This window comes from Hyla sarda, chromosome 2 (genome assembly GCF_029499605.1).
Source record: "Hyla sarda isolate aHylSar1 chromosome 2, aHylSar1.hap1, whole genome shotgun sequence".
Classification (NCBI taxonomy): Eukaryota; Metazoa; Chordata; class Amphibia; order Anura; family Hylidae; genus Hyla; species Hyla sarda.
Window position 1 is genome coordinate 286,591,854 of NC_079190.1, and position 27,099 is coordinate 286,618,952.

Genomic DNA, 27,099 nt, shown 5'->3' on the forward strand with positions numbered 1-27,099 from the left:
TTATGTTATGCAGTCACTTGATTTGTTGTCACATTTACTCCCAGAGAGCACCAGCTTAACCTATGACCATGAGCTTGACCAATGGGCTTTAGTCCAGCCCTCTAAAGGGGCAGCCGTTACAGTTCACTCTCTTGTACTATCACTCTCTTATCTCTCAACACTTACCACCAGCTACCTTACTGAGCTCAGCTGTCAGGGACTGACTGGGGGGACAGGGAGAGTGAGCCCTAAACTGACCCTAAAACATCTCTCCCTGCCTACTTGCCCATCCATCCTAAATGATAGATCGACAACTGGGCGCCAGTCCCCTCCTGCGCTAAAGTGCAGTGGGATAAAAACACATAATATACATAGTCGGTCACAGACCAGAACAGAAACAGAAAACTACTAGACAACCAGATATATCAGACAGAATACAAATACTAACAGGGCAGAATATAAACTCACAAACAGAGCAGAATATAGTGAGTTAACAAACAACAAAAGTTCATAAATCGGACATCCGATAAACGTCAGACATGATAAAATGAACAAGACTAGGCATGATATGAGTATACAGTAGAATTCAGGAGATGAAGGGGATAAACAGAAGAACTGAGAGCCAAAACACTAAACTGAACAGGCAACACAGGGCACTGTTTACAAACAGGTACAAGTACAAAGGACAAAGATCAGATCAACCAAACAGGATATAAATATAAGACACTGTTCACACTGGGACACAGAACATACAAACTGGACTCCCTACTCCACTATAGGAGTAGCCATTAATAATAAAGCCAAATAGGCTACTGGCCAGCGGACACACTCCACCGTGTGGAAAAAATGCTGACCCAGTAGGAAACGGAAATACAAAACATGAAACATTAGACTAGAACCGGATGAGTCTGAATAGACTACAGAACCGGAATATAACATACAGGGCACAGGTAACAAGCAAGACTCAGACATAGTGTGAATACCGACAAAGCTGAACAGACATAATCCTAAAACCGACTAATGTAACACAGACTAAAATACAAGGAGCATGCTATATAATCATGCTAAAAACCCAGATAAAATGACAAGATAAATACAAGGAAAATGTTCAAGCAGACATAGTCAGAATATAGCAAAAACAGACATAGTAGTATTGCACTCAATAACCAGCACCAGAATGCAGGAGAACTCTGGCTAAATAACTCCACCCTAGTTCTCATTCGTTCAGAGCATTAACCATTCCCTATCCAGGTGGAATAGCAAACTGCTATGAACAAACTAGTGTGTGAATACACACCTAAACAGAAAAATACAATAACAAATAAACGGACATTACATCAGCTACCAGAGAACTCAGGGTAAGTGATCAGCATCTGGAAGGCCACAAAAGCTACCGTATCTCCAGTAAGTCTCAAGTCTATGTCTGCTGTCACTGAAACTATTCAAGTCCTGCACATAGTCAGGTCAAGTCTAATTACAAGTCAAGTTTATTACAAGTATTGGTCCACAAAGTTGCGAGTTCCTCTGGGTCCTGGCCACCTCTCTGGGAAATCTGGCCTTAGCTGTTAAGATAATTACACCTGTCTTCTACTCAGTAAAGCCTCCATTTGACCATAACTGGTTTTGCGCTCTTCATTCACTACTAAACCATGATAGCGGAGAATGCGGGCGTGTGGTCTTCCGGAACCCAAAAACCACATTGGCGTCACAAACACATAGGGGTTAATACCATCCGACCACCGGGGTTAATAACATCAGATCCCACCAACCTACACCCGTGGTCCCACCATTCACCCGGTAGTGCACCACAGGTTTACTTAGTGTAAGATAATATACAATATCATTGTAATCTGTGGATCAAGGTAAATGAGCAAAGGTATAGAAAACTAGATGGCTGAACTGACATTTTGAAACAAGTTGAATATGTACAAGTTAAGCTAGCTGAATCCTATAGATAGAATAGCTGAAGCTAAGAAGTATTTCATGACCATAACTGTATACTATAACTATATGCTTACATGAGAAAACCTAAATAGAATCTTCAGTTTGTAAGGAAGTGTTCAACATCAATCAGATGTTAGCCACTGGTGTCAGGATCCGGGCTGGTAGCTGGTAGCGGAGGCTGGTGGTGGATCCGCTGTGTCAGAGAGCTGAAGACATGGGCCGTACCAGGGGAACAGAGTCTAAGGAGTTACTGGTTTTCACCAGAGCCCGCCGCAAAGCGGGATGGACTTGCTGCGGCCAGTAACCCCCAGGTCATTCCACCCAGTAGCGACTCAACCTCTCTGGCTGCTGAGATAAGGCAAGGTACAAGAGGATCAGGCAAAGGCGTAGTCAGACGTAGCAAATGGTCAGGGCAGGCAGCACAGGTTCACAGTCAGTAGTAGTAGCGGTAGTCAGTAGCAACGGGAACGGCAACAGGCAGGGTAACACAGTAACAAGGAATGCTTTCTCTCAGGCACAGGGCAACAAAGATCAAGCAGGAGCACTCCCTCTCACAAAGCTTAACCCTTAATAAACCACATTGGACCAGGTACCAATCACCTGTGCACTGGTCCTTTAGATCTAAGAGTCCCGGTGCACGCGCGCCCTAGAGAGCGTGGATGCACACACTGTGACGCCAGAGCGCTGCCTGGGGACACACGCTGTGGCCCGGAGCACTCAGCGTAACAACTGGTATATAAATTCAAGACTTCAAAGCTGAAAAAACTAAGGAAGGAGGTGGGGCCAAGCCAGATGAGACCAAGCCAGCCTGAGGGAAGAAGGTATGGACGAAGGTCTCCAAGAAAGTCCTGTACAGCCCTCCAGCTGTACAAAATGTTCCTGTACAGCCCTCCAGCTGTAAAAAATTGTGTTGTTTTTTTTACAATTTTGTTGCACATTTGTGGTGAAATGATTGATGTCATTGCAAAGTAAAATTTGTAGCACAAAAACAAGCCCTCATAGGTCTGTAGGTGGAAAACTGAACTTTTGACTTTTAGAAGGTGAGGAGGAAAAAACCAAAGTGCAAAAATGAAAAAACCCTGAGTCCTTAAAGGGTTAAAGGTAGGTAGACATTGTCATAGAACAGTCAGAAATGCTAGCAGAATGCTTGTGTGTATAGGGAGAGGTATTAGCCGTAGAAAGATGGAAGTGTTCATGCTGCTGTAAAGAGCACAGGTGACCTCTCACTTGGAGTATTGTGCGCAGTACTGGAGACTGTATCTCCAGAAGGATATATATATATATATAGATAGATAGATAGATAGATACTTTAGAGAGAAAGTTCAGAGAAGAGCTACTAAACTAGTACATGAATGGCAGTATAAAACCTACCAGGAAAGCTTAAAGAACCTTAACATGTATAGCTTGGAATAAAGAGGAGACAGAAGGGATAGGATAGAAACTTTTAAATACATAAAGGCAATCAACATGGTAAAGGAGGTGAGCATATTTAAAGGAAATAAGATACCCCAAGAAGACATGGTTTTACACTGGAAATTTAATGCAGTAATATCAGGAAGTATAACTGTACTGAGAGAGTAGTGGATGCATGGAATAGCCTTCCTTCAGAAGTCATAGCTGAAAATACAATAAATAAGTTTAGCCATGCATGGAATAGGCATAAGTCTATCCTTCATATTAGATAGGGATAGACATGAGGTTATACTTCATATAAGATAGGAATAGCTACTATTCACCAGAAAGTTCTAATAAGTAAATATGTTTGTTTGCTTTTTTACATAATTGCACCTTCTTCTTCCTCAGTACACATCAATGTAATGAGAACAAAACATCACCACTTTTATGTGCATGAACTTCAGTGCACACTGCAATGCACATGCCAGTACATGTTGATTCAAATGATGTAAGTTCCATAACTCACGTGTGATTAAGTAGAAGCTTCTTTTGTCTTCCACATTTGGCCGCACCTGACATGTCAGCAACTTAATTTTAGCTGGAGGTCGATTAATCTGCAAGGAAGAAGCACAACAGTACACTGAAAAAGGGGATAGTACATTTACTATGGAGAAAGTATAAGTCAGTTTATTTTAAGGAAATATGTCAGTTATATTTGCTGCTAAGAGCAGAAGACACAATTGGATAGCTACCGCACTAGGGTATAAAAGAAAACTATACCTTTCCTGAAGATGATGTTTGACAAACTTATAAAACCACTTTTTTATTTCTTAGCGTAGTGTCATGGTGCCAAGCTGCTCAAGTGACAGATATGGGCACACCTCCTAGTTCACCCTCCTCTCCAATTACCTCCTTAAATGGGCATTGTCAGATAAAAAAAAAAAAAAAAACTTTTTATATGTTGTACATCTTGGCAAAACATTAAAGGGGTATTCCAGGCAAAAACTTTTTTTTATATATCAACTGGCTCCGGAAAGTTAAACAGATTTGTAAATTACTTCTATTAAAAAATCTTAATCCTTCCAATAGTTATTAGCTTCTGAAGTTGAGTTGCTGTTTTCTGTCTAACTGCTTTCTGATGACTCACGTCCAGGGAGCTGTCCAGCTCCTATGGGGATATTCTCCCATCATGCAAGGGATATTCTCCCATCATGCACAGCTCCCGGGACGTGACATCATCATTGAGCAGTTGGACAGAAAACTTCAGAAGCTAATAACTATTGGAAGGATTAAGATTTTTTTTATAGAAGTAATTTACAAATCTGTTTAACTTTCCGGAGCCAGTTGATATATAAAAAAAAGTTTTTGCCTGGAATACCCCTTTAACCTTTCTAATATACTTCATAAGAATTTTGTTTCCTTTTTTATAGAAATCATGGCTTATAAAATCATGCCTTTGCCCAAGCTGAAGCACAGGCATGGCCAAAGTCCAGTAAGAGAGGGTGGACAGGATAGAACAGGAGTGAGCACAGAGGAGTGCTAGCCCACTCTCACTTACTGGACTTTGTCCATGTCTGTGCTTCAGCTTGGACAAAGCCATGATTTTATAAGCCATGATTTCTATAAAAAGGAAATAAAATGTTCTTATGAAGTATATTAGAAAGGTTAAAGTTTACCTTTCATGAAACAAACTGTTTATATATTAAAGATAAAGCCCTACTGAACAACTTTTTAATTGCTTTACTTAAAATGTTTTTCCTCCTTACATGTTTTTTTTTTACTTCAAAAACTTCTCCACTAGGGGTCTCCCTAGCAATCCATTCAGCAAGCATTTCAGACTCAGTGAGGGAGTCTGAAATCAGCTCAGTGCAGCTCCCAGCCTGTCAGGAGGAGGGAGGGAGCACTGAGCTGTACACAAGCAGGGAGCAAACAGAGAGAATACATTCCCTCTTCTTTTTTTTCTCAGTTCCTCTCCCCTCTATCCACTTTCCACATGGCTAATTATATATGCACTGCTTATCTCTCCACAGACTTGCTGTTGCTATGACAACCTCTTGTGCACTGTGCCTTGAATTGAGCTACTAAAGAGCATAGAAAAAATAAATTTTTAGGGTTTTTTAAAGCAAAATAAATGGAGGGATAGACTTAGGCAGAGTCAGGGACAGATGGGGAGGGGGATTAGGGAAAGTTTAGAGGAGATGGTACTCTTTAATGTTTTGCCAAGATGTACAACATATAAAAAGCTTTTGAATTTACATCAATTTAGGGGGGGGGGCTGGAAGGTGAAGGTAAGTGAGAAGTTCCAGGATGTGGCATCTCCTGGAAAGGTGCAGTTTACTTTTATTCACTAACACTATTATTACTGTCTGTAATTTGGACAGCTTTAAGCTGGAGGAAACACGCCAAAAAGGCAACAAACGTGTCACAGTGCTTTAAGACTGTGATAGATTTGGCACATCGTGATACACATGTAAGACACTTTTCTGTTATTTACATCACCTCTTGGCTGGATTACTTCACACCAGTATTTTGCACAGGTGCACACGATTGACAAACATATCACATTTTAGAACACTCTCTGTAGTTGACACTTTCCAAAACTGTGAACTAACACACAAAAAGTGTCTAAATGCAAAACATATGTGGCACACAACATGCATGCCATTTTTTGTGGTGCAATTTTCTCCCAAGTTCTTTAACATGTTGGTTGGTAAATCTTCTCCAGCGTTTCTATATAGTATAAATATTTTAGACACTCTTGTAAATGACAGCATGCCTATTCTCTACTGCTTTTGCAAGCACAGCTATGATGGAGAAGACGGCCTGTGAAGTCAGTGTATCTCATTCCTCTGCTATAAAACATAAGCCTCTCAGTATAAAATCCCTTTGAATAAGTAAATTTGAACTTTAAACACATCTGTTGTAAATTCAACATAATCGATATGACATTGGCATATTCAATACATTTCCATGTACAATTGTCTGAATATTTTTCAGAGCTAGAGGTTTAAGAATTTGTTTCAAACATTCTGTAAGGCTAGGGTCACACTCCCATTGTGCTGCGACCTGTTCAGGGTCCGTTTGGCTCTATTTTTTTGCCAAATAAACCCTAAATGGGTCAGAGTGCAACTGACGTGGCCAGGTCCCAATGGCTCCCCTTGACTTTAATGGAGTCCAAAGGGTGCCCAGTATTTTAGGAGAGTTGAAAAAAGATCAGACATGCAGTATTTTTTTTTCTCCATTCAACTCCTGTCCTTCCAACAGACTGAGAGACAGAGCTCCCTTTAGAGGAGCACAGTAGCCATGTGCACATAACCTTAGCAAACAGAAAGCTACAAGCTACAGCAGGTACAGGATCGAGAAAGTGAGGTTGCAGCAGTTTCATGTGGCTATATCAGACATCTGTCCTATAAAAATAACATCATAGTTAGAAACCATTTAATAGCAAAAACAAAGTTCCAAGTTATTATTGTCCTTGGTGAGCCTGTAAATTAAAATATATATATGGTACCACCAATTACTAGGCAAGGTGACATAGTCCTTTTTTTATAGTCCCTATTTAAACAATATGGCTCTGAGGTACATTGGGGGAGATTTATCAAAACCTGTGCAGAGGAAAAGTGGAGCAGTTGCCCATAGCAACCAATCAGATTGTTTCTTCTTTTAATTTTAGAAGAGCCTATGAAAAATGAAAGAAGCAATCTAATTGGTTGCTATTGACAACTACTCCACTTTTCCCTTGCACAGGTTTAGCTAAATCTCCCCAAAAGTGTGTATATCCAGTACGCCTCTATGCATAGCAAATGTTTTTTAGTTTCAACCCCTTAGAAGGGATGCTGTAACCTCTTCAGGCACTTGATATTTAATCTGAGCAATGCTGTGATCCTTGAAATGAAAGTAATGTGGGATTGGTAATAACCCATTATGTTATCATGGACTTGTGCTTATTCATACGTTCTCCCACACGTTGTATCATTGACGAATATACAGAGGTCCACATGGACATTTTAGTAAGAAAATGACTTATTATTCACATGTAAATAACCCCTAATATCATAAGCCTTACCCATAGACTGATTAAATATTTTGTTTCCCCTTTAATTACTTTCGGGCATTGGCTACAAAGCCTTGTTTTTTACTAGACAAAAACGCCTGCTGTGATACCCTGAGATTGGAGCCTTAAATGGGTCAAACAAGATGGTTGGTCAGTTTGGTTACTCATTAATTACATACTAGCTGAGTACCCGACATTGCCCGTTTTTTTCCTACCTAATCCTTGTGGGAGAGGAAAAGCAACATAGGAGGATGCTCTTGTCTTCATATTCTGTCCTCATACACCATCCTCATATCCCAACCTTATAGCCCAGCCTCAGGTGGGGCTGAGTTGCGATAAGGACATCATAGGCCAAAAACATGAAGGGGCGTGGATTTGTGAGAGTGGGCGTGACTTGCAAGCCAGATCGGTGCACAAAAAGGGCCAAAAATAAAAGTAGGTATGACTTTTGGGAGAGGTGTGGCTTTGTGAAAGGGGAGTGGCTTGCAGGAGATGTGCTGCTTGCAAGCCAGACTGATGCACTCACAGCAAAGCTTGTGGAGTAAGGTACTGGTAGACTTACATTGAACTTCAGACAAAACTCCCACCCTCACATACACCCTCACAACCGCCCAGTTTAGAAGAGGTTTGTTATGGGGATTTGTTTCTAAACTGGGCGGTTCCCGAGACACGTGTCATCAGAGAGCACTTAGACAGAAAAGAACAACTCAACTTCAGAAGCTCATAAGTACTTAAAGATTTTTTAATAGAAGTAATTTACAAATCTGTTTTACTTTCTGGGGCCAGTTGATATATATAAAAAAAGTTTTTTTTCTTGGATAACCCCTTTAAAATTTCTGTTGGGAAAAGGCACCCTTCTAATAAGAGAGACTTGGAGCAGTTTGCAAAGGAAGAGTGGTCCAACATTCTGGCTGAGAGGTGTAAGAAGCTTATTGATGGTTATAGGAAGTGACTTATTTCATTTTATTTATTTATTTTTTTTAAAAGGGTGTGCAACCAAATATTAAGTTAAGGGTTCCAATAATTTTGTCAGGACCATTTTTGGAGTTTGGTGCGCCATCATGTGCAATTTGCTTTTTTTCCGATAACAAGGTTGTTCGTTTCTGTCTAAGTGCTCTCTGATGACACGTGTCTCGGGAACCGCCCAGTTTAGAAGCAAATCCCCATAGCAAACCTCTTCTATACTGGTCGGTTCCCGAGACACGTGTCATCAGAGAGCACTTAGACAGAAAAGAACAACCTTAACTTCAGAAGCTCATAAGTACTGAAAGGATTAAGATTTTTTTATAGAAGTAATTTACAAATCTGTTGAACTTTCTAGAGCCAGTTGATATATAAAAAAAAAGTTTTTTCCTGGATAACCCCTTTAACCACAACAGATCATGCCCGATCTCCATGGCCTCTGTTATATTCCCATGTTTAGTAGAGAAACGTGCTTTAACTATTAACATCTAGAAAAAACTTCAGAAATTTGATGCATTTCAAATGTAAGTGGATTTATGAACTGGGCTGAATACTCTAATTTACGGGTCCCTACCTGAGACCTAGTCTTTATCGCTCCAAGTCCACCATCTGTGGCAATGCCAGCCCACCATCTCCTCCTCGGGCTATTTTTGGGGATTGCACACCATGTCCCTTTTGAGAAAAAAAGGCACAGTAGCTACTTGATTCAGATGAATTGTATCCTCTTAAGTTCTTGTAAAGACGCTGGAGATCTAGCCATCTGTATACAAGCTTAAAGGAGTACTCCAGGATAAGAAAACTTATCCCCTTTCCTAAGGATAGGGGATAAGTTTCAGATCGCAGGGGGTCAGACCGCTGGGGCCCCCGCGATCTCCCGTATGGGGCCAGGGGCTATGTCCGACCACCGCATGACGCGGCAGCCGACAAGCCCCATCAATACATCTCTATGGGAGAGCCGGAGCACTGCAATCAGCAACCTCCGCCTCTGCCATAGAAATGTATTGAGGGGGCGTGTCGGACGCCACATCATGTGGTGCTCGAAATGAGCTATTTCGGCAAAGAGCCGAGAGCCCCGTACAGGAGATCACGGGGGGCCCCAGCGGTCGGACCCCACGCAATCTGAAACTCATCCCCTATCCTTAGGATAGGGGATAAGTTTTCTTATCCTGGAGTACTCCTTTAAGTAAATAATCCTGCGTAGTATGTATTGCGTTTCTTGAGTTGTGTCTCCTTTTATCAAGGAAGGTGTTAACCTTTTCCTTTAGTGTCGTGAACTCCTCAGGGGTCAAGTGAATCATTCAGATGTTGTTCAATGGTCTTCACTGGCTGTTTAATTTCTATAGTGGCTTACAATAGACAATCAATAGGTAAAAGCACCAAGTCCTCTGCACATTTGTTTATAAAGTGCAAAATCATCACCATGAGCTAAATCATCAACAAAGAACTTTAAGCGTAAGTTAACCCTTGGTTCTCTAGGAATCTGCTCTGTTTTGCAATAGGTGTGCTAGAGGGTACAAGTTTTTGTCATATATATAATTCTTTAAAATATAAAATTGACAGTATAGTTTGCAGCATTGGCATACAAGTACCTCTGATCCTGATATTGTTCAATTCCAGAATGGCCCTCTAATACGTAGCAAATAAGCACCCAATTTGACCAATCATCTTGCTTGGTTTTAGGCTCAGGATATTACAATAGATATTTTTTGTCTAGTAAGAAACAAGGCACATATTCATATTTACTTTGTAGCCAAAGCTATTAATGGGGGAAAACATTCAGCCATTATTGGTTCTTTGCATGTAGGGGCTCATTCATATGGCCGTCTGCGCCCATAAATTCATGCCTATTCTGCAATACGTTTAATAATTTTTCATACGTGTTGCAAACAGCTGTAAAATAGTCCAATTGATGTTAATGGGATTTTTTTACATAACCTTTACGTAAATAACAGAATAGAAATGGATATTAAAAATGTAACACTTAAGTCTATGGCAAACGGATGAGCGTATAATGTCATCCGTTTGCACCTGGTTTTTAATATCCGTTATTGAACCATGCTCAGAAGGAGTGAAATCAGCAAACTTGCTGTAATGCGGGATTACTACTTGCGGGGAACAGACTTGCTTCCATGATGAGAGTAGTAGTTTCCAGGCTGCGGGAGTCTAGGGAGGCTAGATTAGTGCTTGTACTACTGACATACACAGAGTCTGTTCCATGTTGGGGGTAGCAGTACAGGGGCTGAGGGATTGATCACACCATTGCAGCAGTGCACTAAAGTGAAAAGAATTATTAGCAACAAAAAAAGGGAGAAATCTCTGGGTTATTTACGTAAGTTCTGGTCTTGGGTCTGTATTTGCTTAGGGGCTCTCTGGGGTCCATATTTACTTAGGGCATCTGGGTTCTATATTTATTTAGGGGTCTCGTCTATAATATATTTATTCAGGATGTCTATTTTTAGTTTAGGGGCTGCATTTATAGGAGGGGTCTGTGTTTACTAAGAATGTATTTATTTAGACGGTATTTATTTATAGGGTATTTTTTAGTTATCTAGGGTGGCGTCTGGGGTCTGTATAAGAGCAGGATGGAGTAGGATAAGGGTACGTTCACACGCGCAGATTTATAGCGTATTTTACGCTGCAAATCCGCTGGTGAAGGCCCGCTCTATGCTGGCTTTACATGTGCCTGCTCGTAGCGGCAATACGCTGCTACCAGCAGCTACACTGCAATGTGCGAGTTGCAGTATACTCACACATCGCAGGTGCTCTCTGCCTAGCTCAGAGCAGGGAGAGCGACGCGATGTGCGAGTAAGCCGCGCACATCGCTGCACTGTGTCTGCTCGTAGTGGCCTATTGCTGCTACAAGCAGGCACATATAAAGCCAGCATAGAGCAGGCCTTTACCAGCGGATCCGCAGCTAAATGCGCTGCGAAAATTCACGCGTGTGAACGTACCCTAAAAACGTTTTATTTTTCATATCAACTGGCTCAAGAAAGTTAAACAGATTTGTAAATTACTTCTATTAAAAATTCTTAATCCTTCCAGTTTTTATCAGCTGCTGAAGTTGAGTTGTCTCAGGAACTGTCCAGAGCAGGAGAGGTTTGCTATGGGGATTGGCTGTTACTCTGGACAGTTCCTGAGACAGACAGAGGTGTCAGCAGACAGCACTGTTGTCAGACAGAAAAGAACAACCCAACTTCAGCAGCTGATAAAAACTGGAAGGATTAAGAATTGTTTATAGAAGTAATTTACAAATCTGTTTAACTTTCTGGAGCCAGTTGATATGAAATTTTAAACATTTGGGATAGCTTCCATCAAAAGCGGACCATTGGATACTGTAATGAGTACCATAATTAGGAAGGTTATCCAACTGGATATAGACATGATGGAGCACTGGTTTCCATAAAAAGGAAGTGTCTTCTATGGGGATAAAGGTAGCCTTGGACAGACCAAAAACTAGCTGGTCTACATAAGGCAAAGCTGGCTGCTTAAAATGTTAAGATCTGGTAACTGGAGGGGAAAATGCTCAGCTTCCATGCTTTTGTGTCGAGCCACAGGGGTGTGATGTGAGGTGTAAGGGGCAGATGGTGTTGCCCAGGGGTAGATTGTGTTTACCCCTAAGTGTTTGTGACGCCAGGGTGTGGTTTGCCTATGTGACCACCCGAAGGTAATCTCGTTACTTCTAGGTTAGGCAGGGGTAAATAATAGTCCAAGGCCAGGTTAAGGTTAACGGTAGCTTTACTGAAGTTGAACAGGTATAACAGTCTTTACAGGGTGGTAAGGTTCCCAGTAACACAGGGGACTTGCTGGGACTTGCAGTGACTTGACAGACTCTAGCGCAGCCACGCTGACTATAACTGACTTGAGTTTACTGAAGATAGTGACAACAGACATAGATGACTTGACTTACTGACTTGTGGCTGCAATTTAGGCTTGAGGCCTCCAGATGTGCTGGACATTGGCTCTGAGACATCTGGACTGGACTTGTCCTCAGCAGAAAGTGTGGTGTAAGAGATTGCAGCTCCTCCCTTCCTTATAAAGGGGGGCTGTACAAGGAGCCCACAGGCTAGCTGCGGGTCATCTGGTCACCTGGTGCTCTCTGGGTAACAAAACATATGACTTGAACATGTGACAACCCTTATCATGTGACTAACAATCATGTGACCATATCAAAGGTCCTTTAGCCTTAATACATAACTTATACACATTATGGGGGAACACTGCAGGTTAGCCCTGAGGACGTTCAGGGACTCAACCAGACAGGACTGTAGGAGCATATCCCGTACTGGGACATCACACTTTGAAAGGAAGTTGTCAAAATGGACAGTAAAAAACTAATCCACTTTAGATAGAAACCCTCACAACTGTTGTAGTTCCACATAAAGGCTTTCCATCATGCATTTTGAAGAGCTGTTTATTGTCCAAGTCCAGTCTAGACTGGAGGCCTCCCACTCTTATTTTCATAAGTTTTACCCTGTTAACTGGAGGCAATGACATGAACCTCTTGCAGAGGAGTTCAAAAGGAAAAGGGAGAAATAAATCTGCTGAAAATGAAAGTATTAGTCAGGTGGTGGCCCAGAGTGGGCATATAGTTTGGGTGACCTAGAAATGGATCGTACCCAGATTAGCTGAGTGGGGAGTACCAAATCAGAAGAATTGAATCATAGATGCAGTGACAGAGCCAGGTGTTCAGGGCAGAGAAGCTCACATTGACCACATTTTGAGTTGCCCATGGAGTTAGGTTCTGACATTTCAAGTAGCAGTCGATTACTCTTTGAAGAAAAAGAGGGTGATCCATACAGCACAAGTACTCTACCTATGAAAAAGGGTAATATGGCTGCTTGAGCTAACTATAGCTAGGTAGCAATGTCACTTACACAGTCTTTCAAGAGAGGGTAATCTGCAAAACACATTCTCTTCCAATGGAATGGGTAATGTGGCTGGCTGCATAGCAATGTCAAGTACACCATTTAGCAAGCAAAGGTAATCTGCATAGTACAATTATTCCAATTGTAAAAGAGGGTGAGGTGATTGCATAATGCCGATCCGATCAAGAGTTCAATCTGGCACAGCTCCAGTCTAGGTGCTCGCTTACTAGCATCTTCATGCTTACCACCTGCAGATGTGCAAATCTACCACAATCTTCCCACTGTGCAAGCTTGTAACACCAAGTCCATCATAGATACATCACAGAAGAAGAAAGCTGCACTCACCAGTATTGTGGTGTTTCTTTATTGGTAGCAAAACAGGATGCATACAAAAGGATGACCACAGGGGTGTACATGAACAGGCTGTTGAACATAATGTATCTATGATTGCTTAATGCATGACAATCCACTTGTCCTAGTACACAAAATAATTTTAACCAAAATAGTACGTAAACAAGGTGCAGACACTAGTTTATTTATTTAGTTTTGCCTTACTGTGTAATGACACCATTAATTTTTCCATAACATATGTTCCGAAACAAACAAAAAAAATAATTCTGAGGCAAAATAAAAAAAAAAGCACTTTTGCAGATTTGGGGGCTTTCTTTTTTACCCCATTCCCCTTGTAGTCAAACTTACATGTTATTTTGATACTTTAGGTCGGCCTGATTACAGCAATACCAAATTTGTTTAGTTTCTGTCATGTTTTACTAATTAAAAATGCATTTTTTTTTTATTGCCCTTTTCTGACCCTTATAACATTTTTATTTTTACTATACTGGGCTGTATGGGGGCTCTTTTTTTATTTTTGCGCAGTAATCTGCTGTTTGTATCAGCACCATTTTGTTTTGCTATTTTTATTACGGTAACACCATTGACTGTGCAGGATAAATAATGTCATATTTTAATAGTTTGGACAATTACGCTCATGCCAATACCAAAAATGTTTACATTTTTCTTGTACGGAAAATAGGAAAAGGGGGGGGGTGATGAGCACTTTTAATATGGAAGGGGATAATGTGTGTCTAAACTTTTATAAAACTTTTTTTTTTACACTTTATTAGTCCCTTAGGGCACTTTAAGAAGGAATCATTAGATACCTCATACAAATCAATTAAGTTATATAACTCCATTGATCTTTATGATCTGTGCTCATTTGGTTGAGCTCCAGGCAGGCTTAATCCAATTCAGGTCCATGGCAGCCATGTGATGAGAGGTAAGCCCTCCGGCTACCTCTCCCCCAAAATCCCAATTGCACTGCGGGGGGACGATCCACCCCACTAGACCAGCAGGAATAGTTAAAAGGTCCCTATAGACGCCGCTGTCAGCTTTGACAGCGGCAATCTAAAGGGTCAATAGTCATCACCGGCGATCGCTGCATGCCGTCTATTAGCGGCGGCCATTAGCTACTGAAATCAACTTCTTTAGGCAAGCAGGAACCTTTCAAAAAATTCAAGTTTGTTTCTAGAACCCACATACAAAACCTTGCAGACTAGCAAATAGTTGTTTTCTTTCTTTTTTATGCATGCTTAGTTTATGTTAACATACATGCTGTGTGGCACAAAGTAATTATCCAGCAGCATTACAAGTATTTAGAACAATTAATTTTAACTCACCGTACTGTGAGATATTGTCAGATAACCATATTTTACTCCACATTTTCTTTTCTGCCATACTTTACGGATACTAAATAACAGAAAAGTTAGATAAATAAATTGTTAAAATGTAATATAATTTGTAGAGTACTAAGCAGTTATTTTCACATTAGAATGTACTTTATACAGTCCCCTTAGAAGATGTGAAAAGAATGTGTCATATAATTCATTTTAGCTTAATTACAGTAAAAATCTACTAGAAGGTGAACAGAGAAAAAGAAAAGTGAGGACACATACATAAAAGATAATTGGTATAGATTAAACTGTGGCTGACAACTTAACTAGTTGCTCTACCTGACACTTAAAGGGAACCAAACAGCAGATTTTAGCATATATAATGCTTGACAAGGCATTATATATGCAAAAATCATTCTCCTCACCATCCCCGGGGGACGTTTGTGCCCCCAGGGATGGTGAAGATATTAAGTTAGAAAGTCCCCCCACCCGGCAAGTAGTCCCCTGGGCGGAGACTTCTACTTGCCAGCACCCGTTGATCCGCATTCCTCCGACCGTGGCCCCGCCCCAACGGCTTGAATGACGGCTTGCATCACCACTCTGCTCCAACTGCTTAGGGACGCAAGCCGTCATTCAAGCCAGGGGGGGCACAACGTCCCCTGGGGATGGTGAAGCTAATGATTTTCGCATATATAACACATTGCCAAGCGTTATATATGCTTAAATCTGCTCAATGGTTACCTTTATAGAAGTCGCACTGGCTAACAACAACAACCAAAATAAAGGAGAGGCACACATTAGATGGCATATTTGTGGTTTGTGTTTTCTGTAAAACTTAAAGTAGTAGTCTGAGTTGTATTATTTTCCTAAAAATGTGCTCAGCCTGGTGCATGACATAAAAAATACCCTTTACTTTCCTCGCACTGCCAATACTGTTTCCCCAGAGCTTCTTTTATTTAGGGTTGTCGCTTGCACTGCCCACTAAGATAATCAGTGGCCAGTGTTCGCAGCGACCCCAAACAGAAGAGGCGATGTGTAACTGGATCAGGTCTGGGAGAACGATGACATCAGTAGCAAAGAAGGTAAGTATAGGAATTTTTCATTGTATTTAGAAAATCTCCCTTTAAAAAAAACAAAAAAAAAAAACTGTCAGCTCTATATCTTGCTTAGGGCTGCAGATGTGGGCAGATAGCTAATACAACTCTTTAGTTATAAAGTTATAAAAGTTATAAAATCATGTCTTCCTACCAAGCTTGTGTCATAAACGCTGTGTTAAAATTCCCAGTCCTTCATGATTGATGTACAGTGCTCAGGGCTGGAAGCCAAGCAGCGAGGGATGGGGGAGGGAGGAGGTGTGCATGCTGCAACTCAGCATTGCCTCAGCATTCTGAGCATCTGGACAAATTTAGTTTGAGGTTTGTTTGGGATATTTTTTTTCAGGATCTTAAATGGGTACTCCAAGTTAAATTAACGTATCACCTATCTACTGGAACTCCCCCCCCCCCCCCCCTCCCCCTGCAATCTCCAGAACAGGGCCCAGATTTACATGTTTCTAATGTAAGTGCACTGTGCACTACTACTATATGTATGTAGAATTTCTACAGTATGTGGAAACATGTGATAGGATAGTGAGAAAATAAGGATCCCAAGAGCAGTGATAGAACAGAAGTGAATAGAATGAGTTGATATAGCTTAGGAATTAATGAAGAATGATTCACACCCTTCACTCTTTTTATACAGAAATCCAGATTTCTCTGTTCCATGCTGCTTATCCCCCTGATGTTGGTGTAAACTATATCCACAATCCTTCCTGGTTAGTGAATCCTGAGACAACAAAAAGTAAAATCATACTGGGAATAGCATAGAATTGGAACATTACTTTTTTAAGTTAGTTCCTGAAAGCCAACTAAACACTATGGGGGAGATTTATCAAAACCTGTGGAGAATTGACCAGTTACCCATAGCAACCAATCAGATTGCTTCTTTCATTCTTAACAAGGCCTATGAAAAATGAAAGAAGTGATCTGATTGGTTGCTATTGGCAACTGGTCAACTTTGCCTCTCCACAGATTTTGATAAAACTTCCCCTAAGGGCCATATTACACAGGGTGATTATCAGCCAAATAGACTCATACCACCCTGTTATAGGGCCAACAATAAGCCAAAGCATTAGCTAAAAAAAACATCATTGGTCAGCAATAGTCAAACCTTGTAATAGGCTCTTTATACAAGCGCTAATCTACGAGATCAGGGCTTGCTTGCAGCATGTGTGAGCTAATGTAAAGGGGACCTAAGGTTGCCCATACACATTAGATAAATGTTGACCAAACCATCAAGTTTTAGTGGGATTAGCTATTTTTTGTGTTTGTGTATGGGTGGTCCCCAACTAAAAGGAAATAAAAATCCAGTTTTTCTGTTGTTTCACATTAGCAGTGACTGTCATTCATTCCTTCTACTTTTGACGTCAAATATGAATCAGGCTAGGGCTATAGAGTGACGTGTTGGACAAAAGCAAATCTCACCTAATTCACCAAGAATATTACGTGACTTAGGTCGCACAACTTCATTACAGTTGTACAGTTAGCTGTTGCTAGCCGACATAATAATACTGTGACATGACAGGTGCAAAAAAATCCAACACTGATCTCAATGCAAGTCGTGTGCAACGGTCATGTCACAGTAGCATCATGTCACAAGTAACTGACAACAGTAACAATCATTAGATGCAATGTAGAAATGCAACAATGCAATCTTAATGTTGTGTGTCCAAAGTTGCTGTGTAACCCTTGCCTTATACTAATAAGCCTATTTCTATGTTTTTTTATAATTTCTTTTTGATTATCAAACCCACTTATTAACCTAGTAAAATAAGTCAGTAACAGCTTCTCACCTCTTTATTTTCTATTTGTAACTGTTTTTGCAGATTATCTCGGACATCTGAAATTTGTTTAAGGTCGTCATCCTGAGTCTGATGAATCTAAGCAGCATATATATAAGAAATAATGTCATTATATTATACAGTATATGCAGAAAGTGGAGGAACTGCTGTGTGTTCTGGGTGATATGTAGTATAACATAGAAAAAATGCTCACAGTATGCAGGGATGAGGACAACTTCTCAATGAAAGGAAGGAGACTTTGCGTAGCAGTTAATCCATCCTGGAAAAAACTAAACCACAAACATTAGCAGTTTCCTTTACACAACTGTTAGTAAAAGCAAGTAGTATAAGGCAGATGTATATAAGTCAATGTATGTTATTCCTAAAGGGTATGTACATAGATTAACTTTACAGACAGATACTGAAATATTTTCTTTTTTTTTTCTTTCTTAAAATTAGCTCTATTTTCTGATTTTCAGTTTTTTATTTAATTTTTAGTACATTATTATGTGGTAAGCCATATTACCTGAGCTACTTTTAACAGCATTTAGAGATATGCTTTACAGCAAGCCCCATGGACATAAGGAGACTGGAAATGGCCCTATTGACTTCTACTGAAGAGTTTTCTAGGCATGCTACATGACCTGTGCAGAGGTCATTGTGCAGAGAGGTGGATCATTACCTATTGTGATCCCACCTATTTACTGGTATCACTTTTCTCTGTTATCCTGTTTGTGATGATACAGAAGAGACTGCTGAAAAGTTTTTTCTACAGGACAGAAATTGTTAACCTATTGTGAAGCCTAATGTCCAGAATATAAACTGCTGAATTTTAGGATTATTTTATATACACAATTGTCTGATAACACATTTCATTTTAACTGAAAAAGACATTTTTAACAGCAAAACACATTTTATTCATTCACATTTGCTTAAAAGAGGACACATTCTTATTTAATACAACCATAACATTTTTCTAAGGCTGTTTCTACACAAGTGAACATTGTAATTTGGCCTGCATTACTGCTATAAAGCTCGGCCAGACTGCCACAGAGATCTATAATGCTGTTAGGTTGAGTAATCAGAACAATTCTCAAGCAGGGAATTGTGGACGTTTTTTGGATATCTGCTGTGTCTGTTAATATAGATGGATACATACAGATATATATGGATCACAGATGAATTACATCTAGTTGTATAATGTGAACATATGAAAAGGTAGGAAGATTCCTTACTGAATGAAAGGACCACTACATTCCATAGTGTGCCTGATCCCTTTTTGGGACAGAGAATTTCCCTAAATACCTGGTATTGGACAAATGGATTATCTCAAAGCAGTTTTTCTTTGTGAACCAATTGACCTATAATGCACATTCATCTGTATGGTTTGTTTATTATAGTATGCACTATTTTCTGATTATTGTGTTTGCATTAAAACTATGGCTTATAAACTGTACATAAATACAAGTAGAACAAAGAGAGATGGATCCAGCTCGTGCAGATAAAAAGATTTTAATCCATAAAACAAGGAGGATACAAGTAACGCGTTTCAAGCGCATTCAGCGCTTGAAACGCGTTACTTGTATCCTCCTTGTCTTATGGATTAAAATCTTTTTATCTGCACGAGCTGGATCCATCTCTCCTTGTTCTTCTGATTAGCTGGTGCCGTCCAGCACCTGGATCCGTGCTCTGCTGTCCGAGGCGGGGTGAGCTGGTCTTCATCTTATCTGCACATAAATACAAGTAGTACTGAAGATGGAAAAAATGTATAAAACTAGTAACTGGCTGCCATAGTTATGAGGGGTGATCTCAGGGGCTTGTCTGTGCAGACACTTTTCACATAGTATCTTTAGCTATCCATTTGCTTTCCACAGAAGTCATTTACAGTGAACATATCAGAGAAACGTTTATTACTATACACAGTGATCTTAGTCCCCTCTTTTAGGCTTCTTTCACCCTATATAGATTATTCATCCGTTATTAAACATCCATTTTATGTATCGTATAATTAAAAAACGGATGTATGATAACGGATGAAATAACGGGTGCTAACGGCTGAATAACGTCCGTCAAAATAACGGCATATTCATCCGTTAAGACCCGTTATAACAACCGTCATGTACCGTTATTTTATGTCCGTTTTAACATCTCTGCCTACAGACTCCCGCAGCCGGGACTACTACTACTCCCATCATGGAGCAGACTTGTTTCCATGATGGGAGTAGTAGTTCCCCAGCTGTGGTAGTCTGCCGGTGGCTAGGGAGGCTACTTTAGTGTTTGTACTACACTCATCATGGAACAGACTCTGTTCTATGATGGGGGTTGTAGTACATGGGCATAGGCATTGATTGCAACGGGTCTCACTTCTGAGACCCGATGCAATCAGAATTTAATAAACAGGGGAGCGGGCGGCATGCTGCGCTCCCCTGGGATGTACGGTGTATTTTTACTTTCACTTTTAAATTCCCCGCCGGGAGCCCTAAATGGCCGCCACCGAGAAGCAATTCAGGGCTCTCAGCGGGGTTTTTAAACTACTAATTTGACCCCGAAATGTATGCCCCCCATGCATATTTATAATAATTAATTGGTCCCAGTGTGTTTATAATAATTAATTGGCCCCAGTGTTTTTATAATAATTCATTGGCCCCAGTGTGCTTATCCTTATTTACCCCCCGCCCCAGTGTCCTTATTTCCCCTCCCGCTGCCTGCTCCTCATCTTCTTGGAGCAGGGCAGCAGCGGGACATGTCCAGCATGTAGGCTTCATTCATTCACCACCGCCACCACCTGACATTTGTCCCCGCTGCTGCCCTGCTCCTAGCGCAATCAGCGCACCGCAGGGACATGTCTATTCTCTGCTGCTCATCTCCGTACCTGACGGAGATGAGCAGCAGAGAATAGACATGTCCTGGCGGGTTGTCAACTTTTTTTTGTTACAATAGTCGTTTTATTTTCTAACCTTGGAAACAATAGTACCAACAGAAGTATAATAAAGAGTGTTTGGGAAGATACAATTACATACAAACTCTATCAGCTTTAACATTATAATAAAAAAGTATAAACACATACTTGTGTTGGGCATGGAAGGCTTTGATCAGACACTCCAGGAAGTCAGGGCCTTGTTTAACTTGCAGCTCCCCTAATTTGAGTAGGTACTGGTGAAGAAATTTTATTAGGAGAATATGTAAAGAAAGAATAAATGACAAGAGCAAAGTTAAGTTTGTTATGTATATTTTTGTTTGTACCTCACATAAGTGAATCTGAAACAGTTTTTTCTCTCTGTCAGCATCCTCTGTAGTGTCAGACTCTGTTCGGGAAGCTCCTGAGCGAGCTTTTTTTGTCCTACAGGGAAAGAAAACAAAGCACACTTAAACCTCACCACTTCTGCCATACAAGATAGCAGTTTTTTATTACCACAAACAGATGAGCGAATTTTTGAAAAATTCGATTCGGCCGATTCAACGAATTTTCCGAAAAATGTTGGTTCGGTACGAATTTATTCATGGCGAATCGCTATTAAAAATGGCTATTTCTGGCCCAAAGAGAGCCTTAGTAGGGGTGTAGAAGACGTTGCCTTGCTGTAACACGCATAGGAAGTGTGCTGGATTAGTAAAATAGTACTGTTATTCAGTATGACATGCAGATCAGAGGTGTCGCTATTAGAATCACAGTCGCAGAGTGGCACAATGACAGAGCCTGGAGGCTGAATAATACAGCGTGGAGGTGGTGGCAACATTAGGAGAACATATAGTAACTGAATGAAACAGCCTGGAGTTGGTGGCAGAATGAGGAGACCACATGGTGGCTAAATGACACAGCCTGGAGTTGGCGGCAGCATATAGTGGCTGAATGACACAGCCTGGAGTTTGCGGCAGCATGAGGAGAACATATAGTGGCTGAATGACACAGCGTGGAGGTGGTGGCAGCATGGGGAGAACATACAGTGACTGAATGACACAGGGTGGAGGTGACGGCAGCATGAGGAGAACATATAGTGGCTGAATGACACAGCGTGGAGGTGGTGGCAGCATGAGGAGACCACATTGTGGCTGAATGACACAGCCTGGAATTGGCGGCAGCATATAGTAGCTGAATGACACAGCCTGGAGTTTGCGGCAGCATATAATGGCTGAATGACACAGCATGGATGTGACGGCAGCATGAGGAGACCATATAGTGGCTGAATCACACAGCTTGGAGGTGGCGGAATCATGAGGAGACCATATAGCCTCAATAGGGGTGTAAAACACTTAGCCTTGTCCTAACACGCATAGGGAGTGTGCTATATTAGTGAAATAATACTGTTATTTAGTATGACATGCAGATTGCAGGCATCACTATTAGAATCACTGCCACAGAGCGTCTGGATGTGGCAGCAGGGAGACAATATGGCATCAAAATTGAAGAGAATAAAGACAATTTTTATTTTATTTTATTTGAATTTCTTTACATTTTTTGAGTAGCCATTCTCGTGAGCATCGAGCTGGTGGTCCTCCACCAGCCGAGATACCACCTGTTCCAGCCCCTGCCTCTCAGCACCCTCCTGACTGTGAAAGTGTGAATGTTTCATTTAATCAGTTATGGTTCATTGTTATCGCTCCAAGCTGTTTCACTGGATTTTATGGTAATTCCATAGGCAATATATGACGTCGACGACCATAGGGCCTCAGTCTTGAAAAGATTACACTGATTTTTTTTAATTTAAGATTTATATTAGATTCCCAAGTTTAATGTCCCGCCATTTACTTTGAACTAATACTGTATGACCACAAAACCCAATCTAACAAGGAGTCACATGGCAGCACAATGACAGAGCCTAGAGGTGGCAGCAGCAGCCTGATGAGACCATAGGGCCTCACAATAGATAAGATTAAAGATATTTTGTAAAATTTTAATTGAAGATTTTAGATACATGAAAATTTTTACATTTTAATCTAAGGTGCCAACAGCATAAGGAGACCATATGGTGGCACAATGACACAGCCTGGAGGTGGCAGCAGCATGAGGAGCCCATAAGGCCTCACAATTCCAAAGATTAAAAGATAAATTTTCAAATTTTAATTGAATATTTTTGATAGCAAGTGCTTCTATAAAAATGTTTAGGTAATGTCCCAGCAGCATGAGGAGACCATAGGGCCTCCCAATCCCTAAGATTAAAAGATACATTAAAAATGTTTAATTGAAGATTTATGGTAGCTAGTACTACCATAAAAATTTTTAGGTAATGTCCCAGCAGCATGAGGAGACCATATAGTGGCTGAATGACAAAGCGTTTAGGTGGCGGCAGCATGAGGAGACCATATAGTGCCTGAATGACACAGCATGGAGTTGGCGGCAGCATATAGTGGCTGAATGACACAGCCTGAGGTTGGCCACAGCATGAAGAGAACATATAGTCACTGAATGACACAGCGTGGAGGTGGCAGCAGCATGAGAAGACCATATAGAGTCTGAATGGCACAGCATAGAGGTAGCGGGAGCATGAGTAGACCATAAAGTGCCTGAATGACACAGCGTGGAGTTGGCAGCAGCATATAGTGGCTTAATGACACAGCCTGTAGTTGGCGGCAGCATGAGGAGAACATATAGTGGCAGAATGAGACAGCATGGAGCTGACATCAGCATGAGGAGAATATATGCTGGCAGAATGAGAGCCTGGAGGCGGCATCAGCATGAGGAGAACATATGGTGGCAGAATTAGAAAGCCTGGAGGTGGCAGCAGAAGCATCAGGAGTCCTGAAAGTGACCCGGTGACGGAGTGGTGCGGTAGGTGGCAATACCAGTACCCGGTGACGAAGGTGGGTGAAAAAAGGGAAACTTGCCATCAGATGTGTGGCATCAGGCGGGTGGCAGAATCAGAATAGTAGCTGAGGCAGGTAGGCAGAAGAAATCGGCTTATTTTGTAAAAGTGTTAGTGTGCACAAGTATTGAGGATATGCATTACGTAAAACTTAACTTTTAATAATATGCTTAGGATAAAATATATGGACCTAAATTATTATTTTTTTAAATCAAACAAAAGGAAAGGTGTGCAAAAAAACACCATGTGCCACCTACACCACCAAGTATTGATGTGATGCAAAGACCTCCAAAAGGTGGAAGGGAACAATGTATCGTCCATTGTAACCAGTGAGGGGTAAAAACTTCCCCTGTAAGGCCCTACTCTTGCCCTATTAATTCCCTTCTTGGCAAGTGTTACTCACCCTAAAAAGGGCGGCCCCACACAGGAAACTCTCTCTATTTCCACCTAAAAACCCTGAGAAATGGCAGTGTTTGTGGGGGGGGGGGGGGAATAGGGAGGGGTTCCTGTGTGGGGCCGCCCTTTTTAGGGCGAGTAACACTTGCCAAGAAAGGAATTAATAATGCGAGAGTAGGGCCTTACAGGGTACATTTTTATCCTCATCGGTTACAATGGACCATACGTTGTTCCCTTCCACCTTTCAGAGGTATTTGCATCACATCAATACTTGGTGGTGTAGATGGCACATGGTGTTTTTTAGGCAATCAGTGGTTTGGCTTCTTCTCAAGGGCTAGATATGCTAAGAGTATGTTAAGCTGTATTGGATGGGTGTATGTGTATATGTATATGAGTATGTCAATGTGTATGTATATAAATGTGTGAATGAATGGGAAGAGAATGTATGAGAGTGGCAATATAGTTATTAGTATTCTGCTTGTGGTTAGAGGATGGTAATGTAGTTACTAATATTCAGCTTGTGGTTGGAAATATAATGTGGGTTAGTTGGAATGTAACTATGTAGGTGAAAACTTGACAGAATGACTGGTTACAAATGTGGTGTGACTCTGTATCAAATAAATCAATCAATGTCTATGTCCAAGATACAAGAAGTTACTTTTATTGGGCTACAGTATAAAATTACATACGATGGGAGTGCAGGATCCTTGCGCTCACTAAGGCAATTATACTAGTCTGATACAGTAAATTGCCTATGATAGAATTAAATGTAATAAAACATTCGATAAAACATAGATGACAAGTGTAATACAGTGTCCAGATAATAATTAGTGACCAGTGTAGTGTGGTAGGAGCGCCTGCAGTGCACTTGCAGGCGCTGGAGACCCCCTGTTTGGAGCCCACTGTTCATGCAAAGGGCAACTCAGTTCAATAGTGAAAAGTTAGTCAATAGATTAGCTGAATCCACCGGTGTAACAATCGGTGCAGGGTTCCTGTGTGGGGCCGCCCTTTTTAGGGCGAGTAACACTTGCCAAGAAAGGAATTAATAATGCGAGAGTAGGGCCTTACAGGGTACATTTTTATCCTCATCGGTTACAATGGACCATACGTTGTTCCCTTCCACCTTTCAGAGGTATTTGCATCACATCAATACTTGGTGGTGTAGATGGCACATGGTGTTTTTTAGGCAATCAGTGGTTTGGCTTCTTCTCAAGGGCTGGATATGCTAAGAGTGTGTTAAGCTGTATTGGATGGGTGTATGTGTATATGTATATGAGTATGTCAATGTGTATGTATATAAATGTGTGAATGAATGGGAAGTGAATGTATGAGAGTGGCAATATAGTTATTAGTATTCTGCTTGTGGTTAGAGCAGGGGTCGGCAACCCGCGGCTCCGGCGTTATCGCTGCCGCGGGGTGAGAGGCCTACCGCTGCCATGTGGTGAGGGGTAACTTAACCCCTCACCAAGCTCATCCCATGGCAGCGGCAGCGTTAACGGTTGGTTAACCCCTCACCCCGCGGCAGCATTAACCCCCCTCTCCCCAGCCCACCCCAGGCCTGGGCCTAAAAAAAAGCCCACCCCAGGCCTGGGCCTAAAAAAAAGCCCACCCCAGGCCTGGGCCTAAAAAAAAGCCTACCCCAGGCCTGGGCCTAGAAAAAAGCCCACCCCAGGCCTGGGCCTAAAAAAAAGCCCACCCCAGGCCTGGGCCTAACTAAAAAAGCCCACCCCAGGCCTGGGCCTAACAGTTAGGCTCAGGCCTGGGGTGGGATTTTTTAGTTAGGCCCAGGCCTGGGGTGGGCTTTTTTAGTTAGTCCCAGGCCTGGGATGGGCTTTTTTAGTTAGGGCCTAAAAAAAAAAGCCCACCCCAGGCCTGGGCCTAACTAAAAAAGCCCACCACAGGCCTGGGCTTAAATAAAAAAGCCCACCCCAGGCCTGAGCCTAACAGTTAGGCCCAGGCCTGGGGTGGGCTTTTTTTTAGTTAGGCCCAGGCCTGGGGTGGGCTTTTTTAGTTAGGGCCTAACTAAAAATGCCCACCCCAGGCAGGTCTTAAGTGGGAACGCACGCTTCTAGGCCTGGTTGAAGCGTTGTGGTGCCTATGTGGAGGAGTGGTGCGTGCGGTGGAAATACAGCTGTGATGCCGGTATGGGTCCCGGTGCAGTAAGGTGAGTTGCAGGGTGCTTTGCTGATGGTGCTAATATTATCTGTGTATAGATCAGACGCGTTTCAGACCGCCTAGAACCTTCCTCAGTGATCATGAAGTATGCAATGAGTGTAGGTGCTTATATATGAGCAAATTTGGCGTGAACAGATGGTTTGAAACAAAACCCGGTTAGGACTGTTAATTATCTGGAGTGCTGAGAGGGTATCACTCCTTGGCTAAATTCTCGGTCAGATTTTTGTGTGGTAGATAGAGTACCTCCATGTTTTATGGTGTTTTTTGCACACCTTTCCTTTTGTTTGATTTTAAAAAAAAATTATGAGTACATATATTTTATCCTAAGAAAAGTTACATTTAAACTAATGCATATTGTCACGATGCCGGCTGGCAGGTAGTGGACCCTCTGTGCCAGAGAGGGATTGGCGTGGACCGTGCTAGTGGACCGGTTCTAAGCCACTACTGGTTTTCACCAGAGCCCGCCGCAAAGCGGGATGGTCTTGCTGCGGCGGTAGTGACCAGGTCGTATCCACTAGCAACGGCTCACCTCTCTGGCTGCTGAAGATAGGCGCGGTACAGGGGAGTAGGCAGAAGCAAGGTCGGACGTAGCAGAAGGTCGGGGCAGGCAGCAAGGATCGTAGTCAGGGGCAACGGCAGAAGGTCTGGAAACACAGGCAAGGAACACACAAGGAACGCTTTCACTGGCACTAAGGCAACAAGATCCGGCAAGGGAGTGCAAGGGAAGTGAGGTAATATAGGGAAGTGCACAGGTGATTACCCTAATTGGAACCACTGCGCCAATCAGCGGCGCAGTGGCCCTTTAAATCGCAGAGACCCGGCGCGCGCGCGCCCTAGGGAGCGGGGCCGCGCGCGCCGGGACAGAACAGACGGGGAGCGAGTCAGGTAGGGGAGCCGGGGTGCGCATCGCGAGCGGGCGCTACCCGCATCGCGAATCGCATCCCGGCTGGCAGCGGGATCGCAGCGCCCCGGGTCAGAGGAC

The 27,099-nt window shown here is 41.9% G+C and overlaps 1 protein-coding gene across 2 annotated transcripts in view; it reads right to left on the reverse strand.

Annotated features, from left to right (window-relative positions):
- The window catches only part of LOC130356191 (arf-GAP with SH3 domain, ANK repeat and PH domain-containing protein 3-like), a 151,183-nt gene that overhangs the window by 71,230 nt on the left and 52,854 nt on the right, over positions 1–27,099 (reverse strand). For both annotated transcript variants that reach the window (XM_056557348.1, XM_056557347.1), the window contains exons 6-12: positions 20,992–21,088; positions 20,816–20,901; positions 17,963–18,038; positions 17,761–17,847; positions 16,591–16,694; positions 14,877–14,946; positions 3,845–3,932 (exon numbers count right to left, since the gene is read on the reverse strand). In XM_056557348.1, the coding sequence (XP_056413323.1) occupies positions 3,845–3,932; positions 14,877–14,946; positions 16,591–16,694; positions 17,761–17,847; positions 17,963–18,038; positions 20,816–20,901; positions 20,992–21,088 (608 nt within the window). The remainder of the gene's footprint in view (positions 1–3,844; positions 3,933–14,876; positions 14,947–16,590; positions 16,695–17,760; positions 17,848–17,962; positions 18,039–20,815; positions 20,902–20,991; positions 21,089–27,099) is intronic.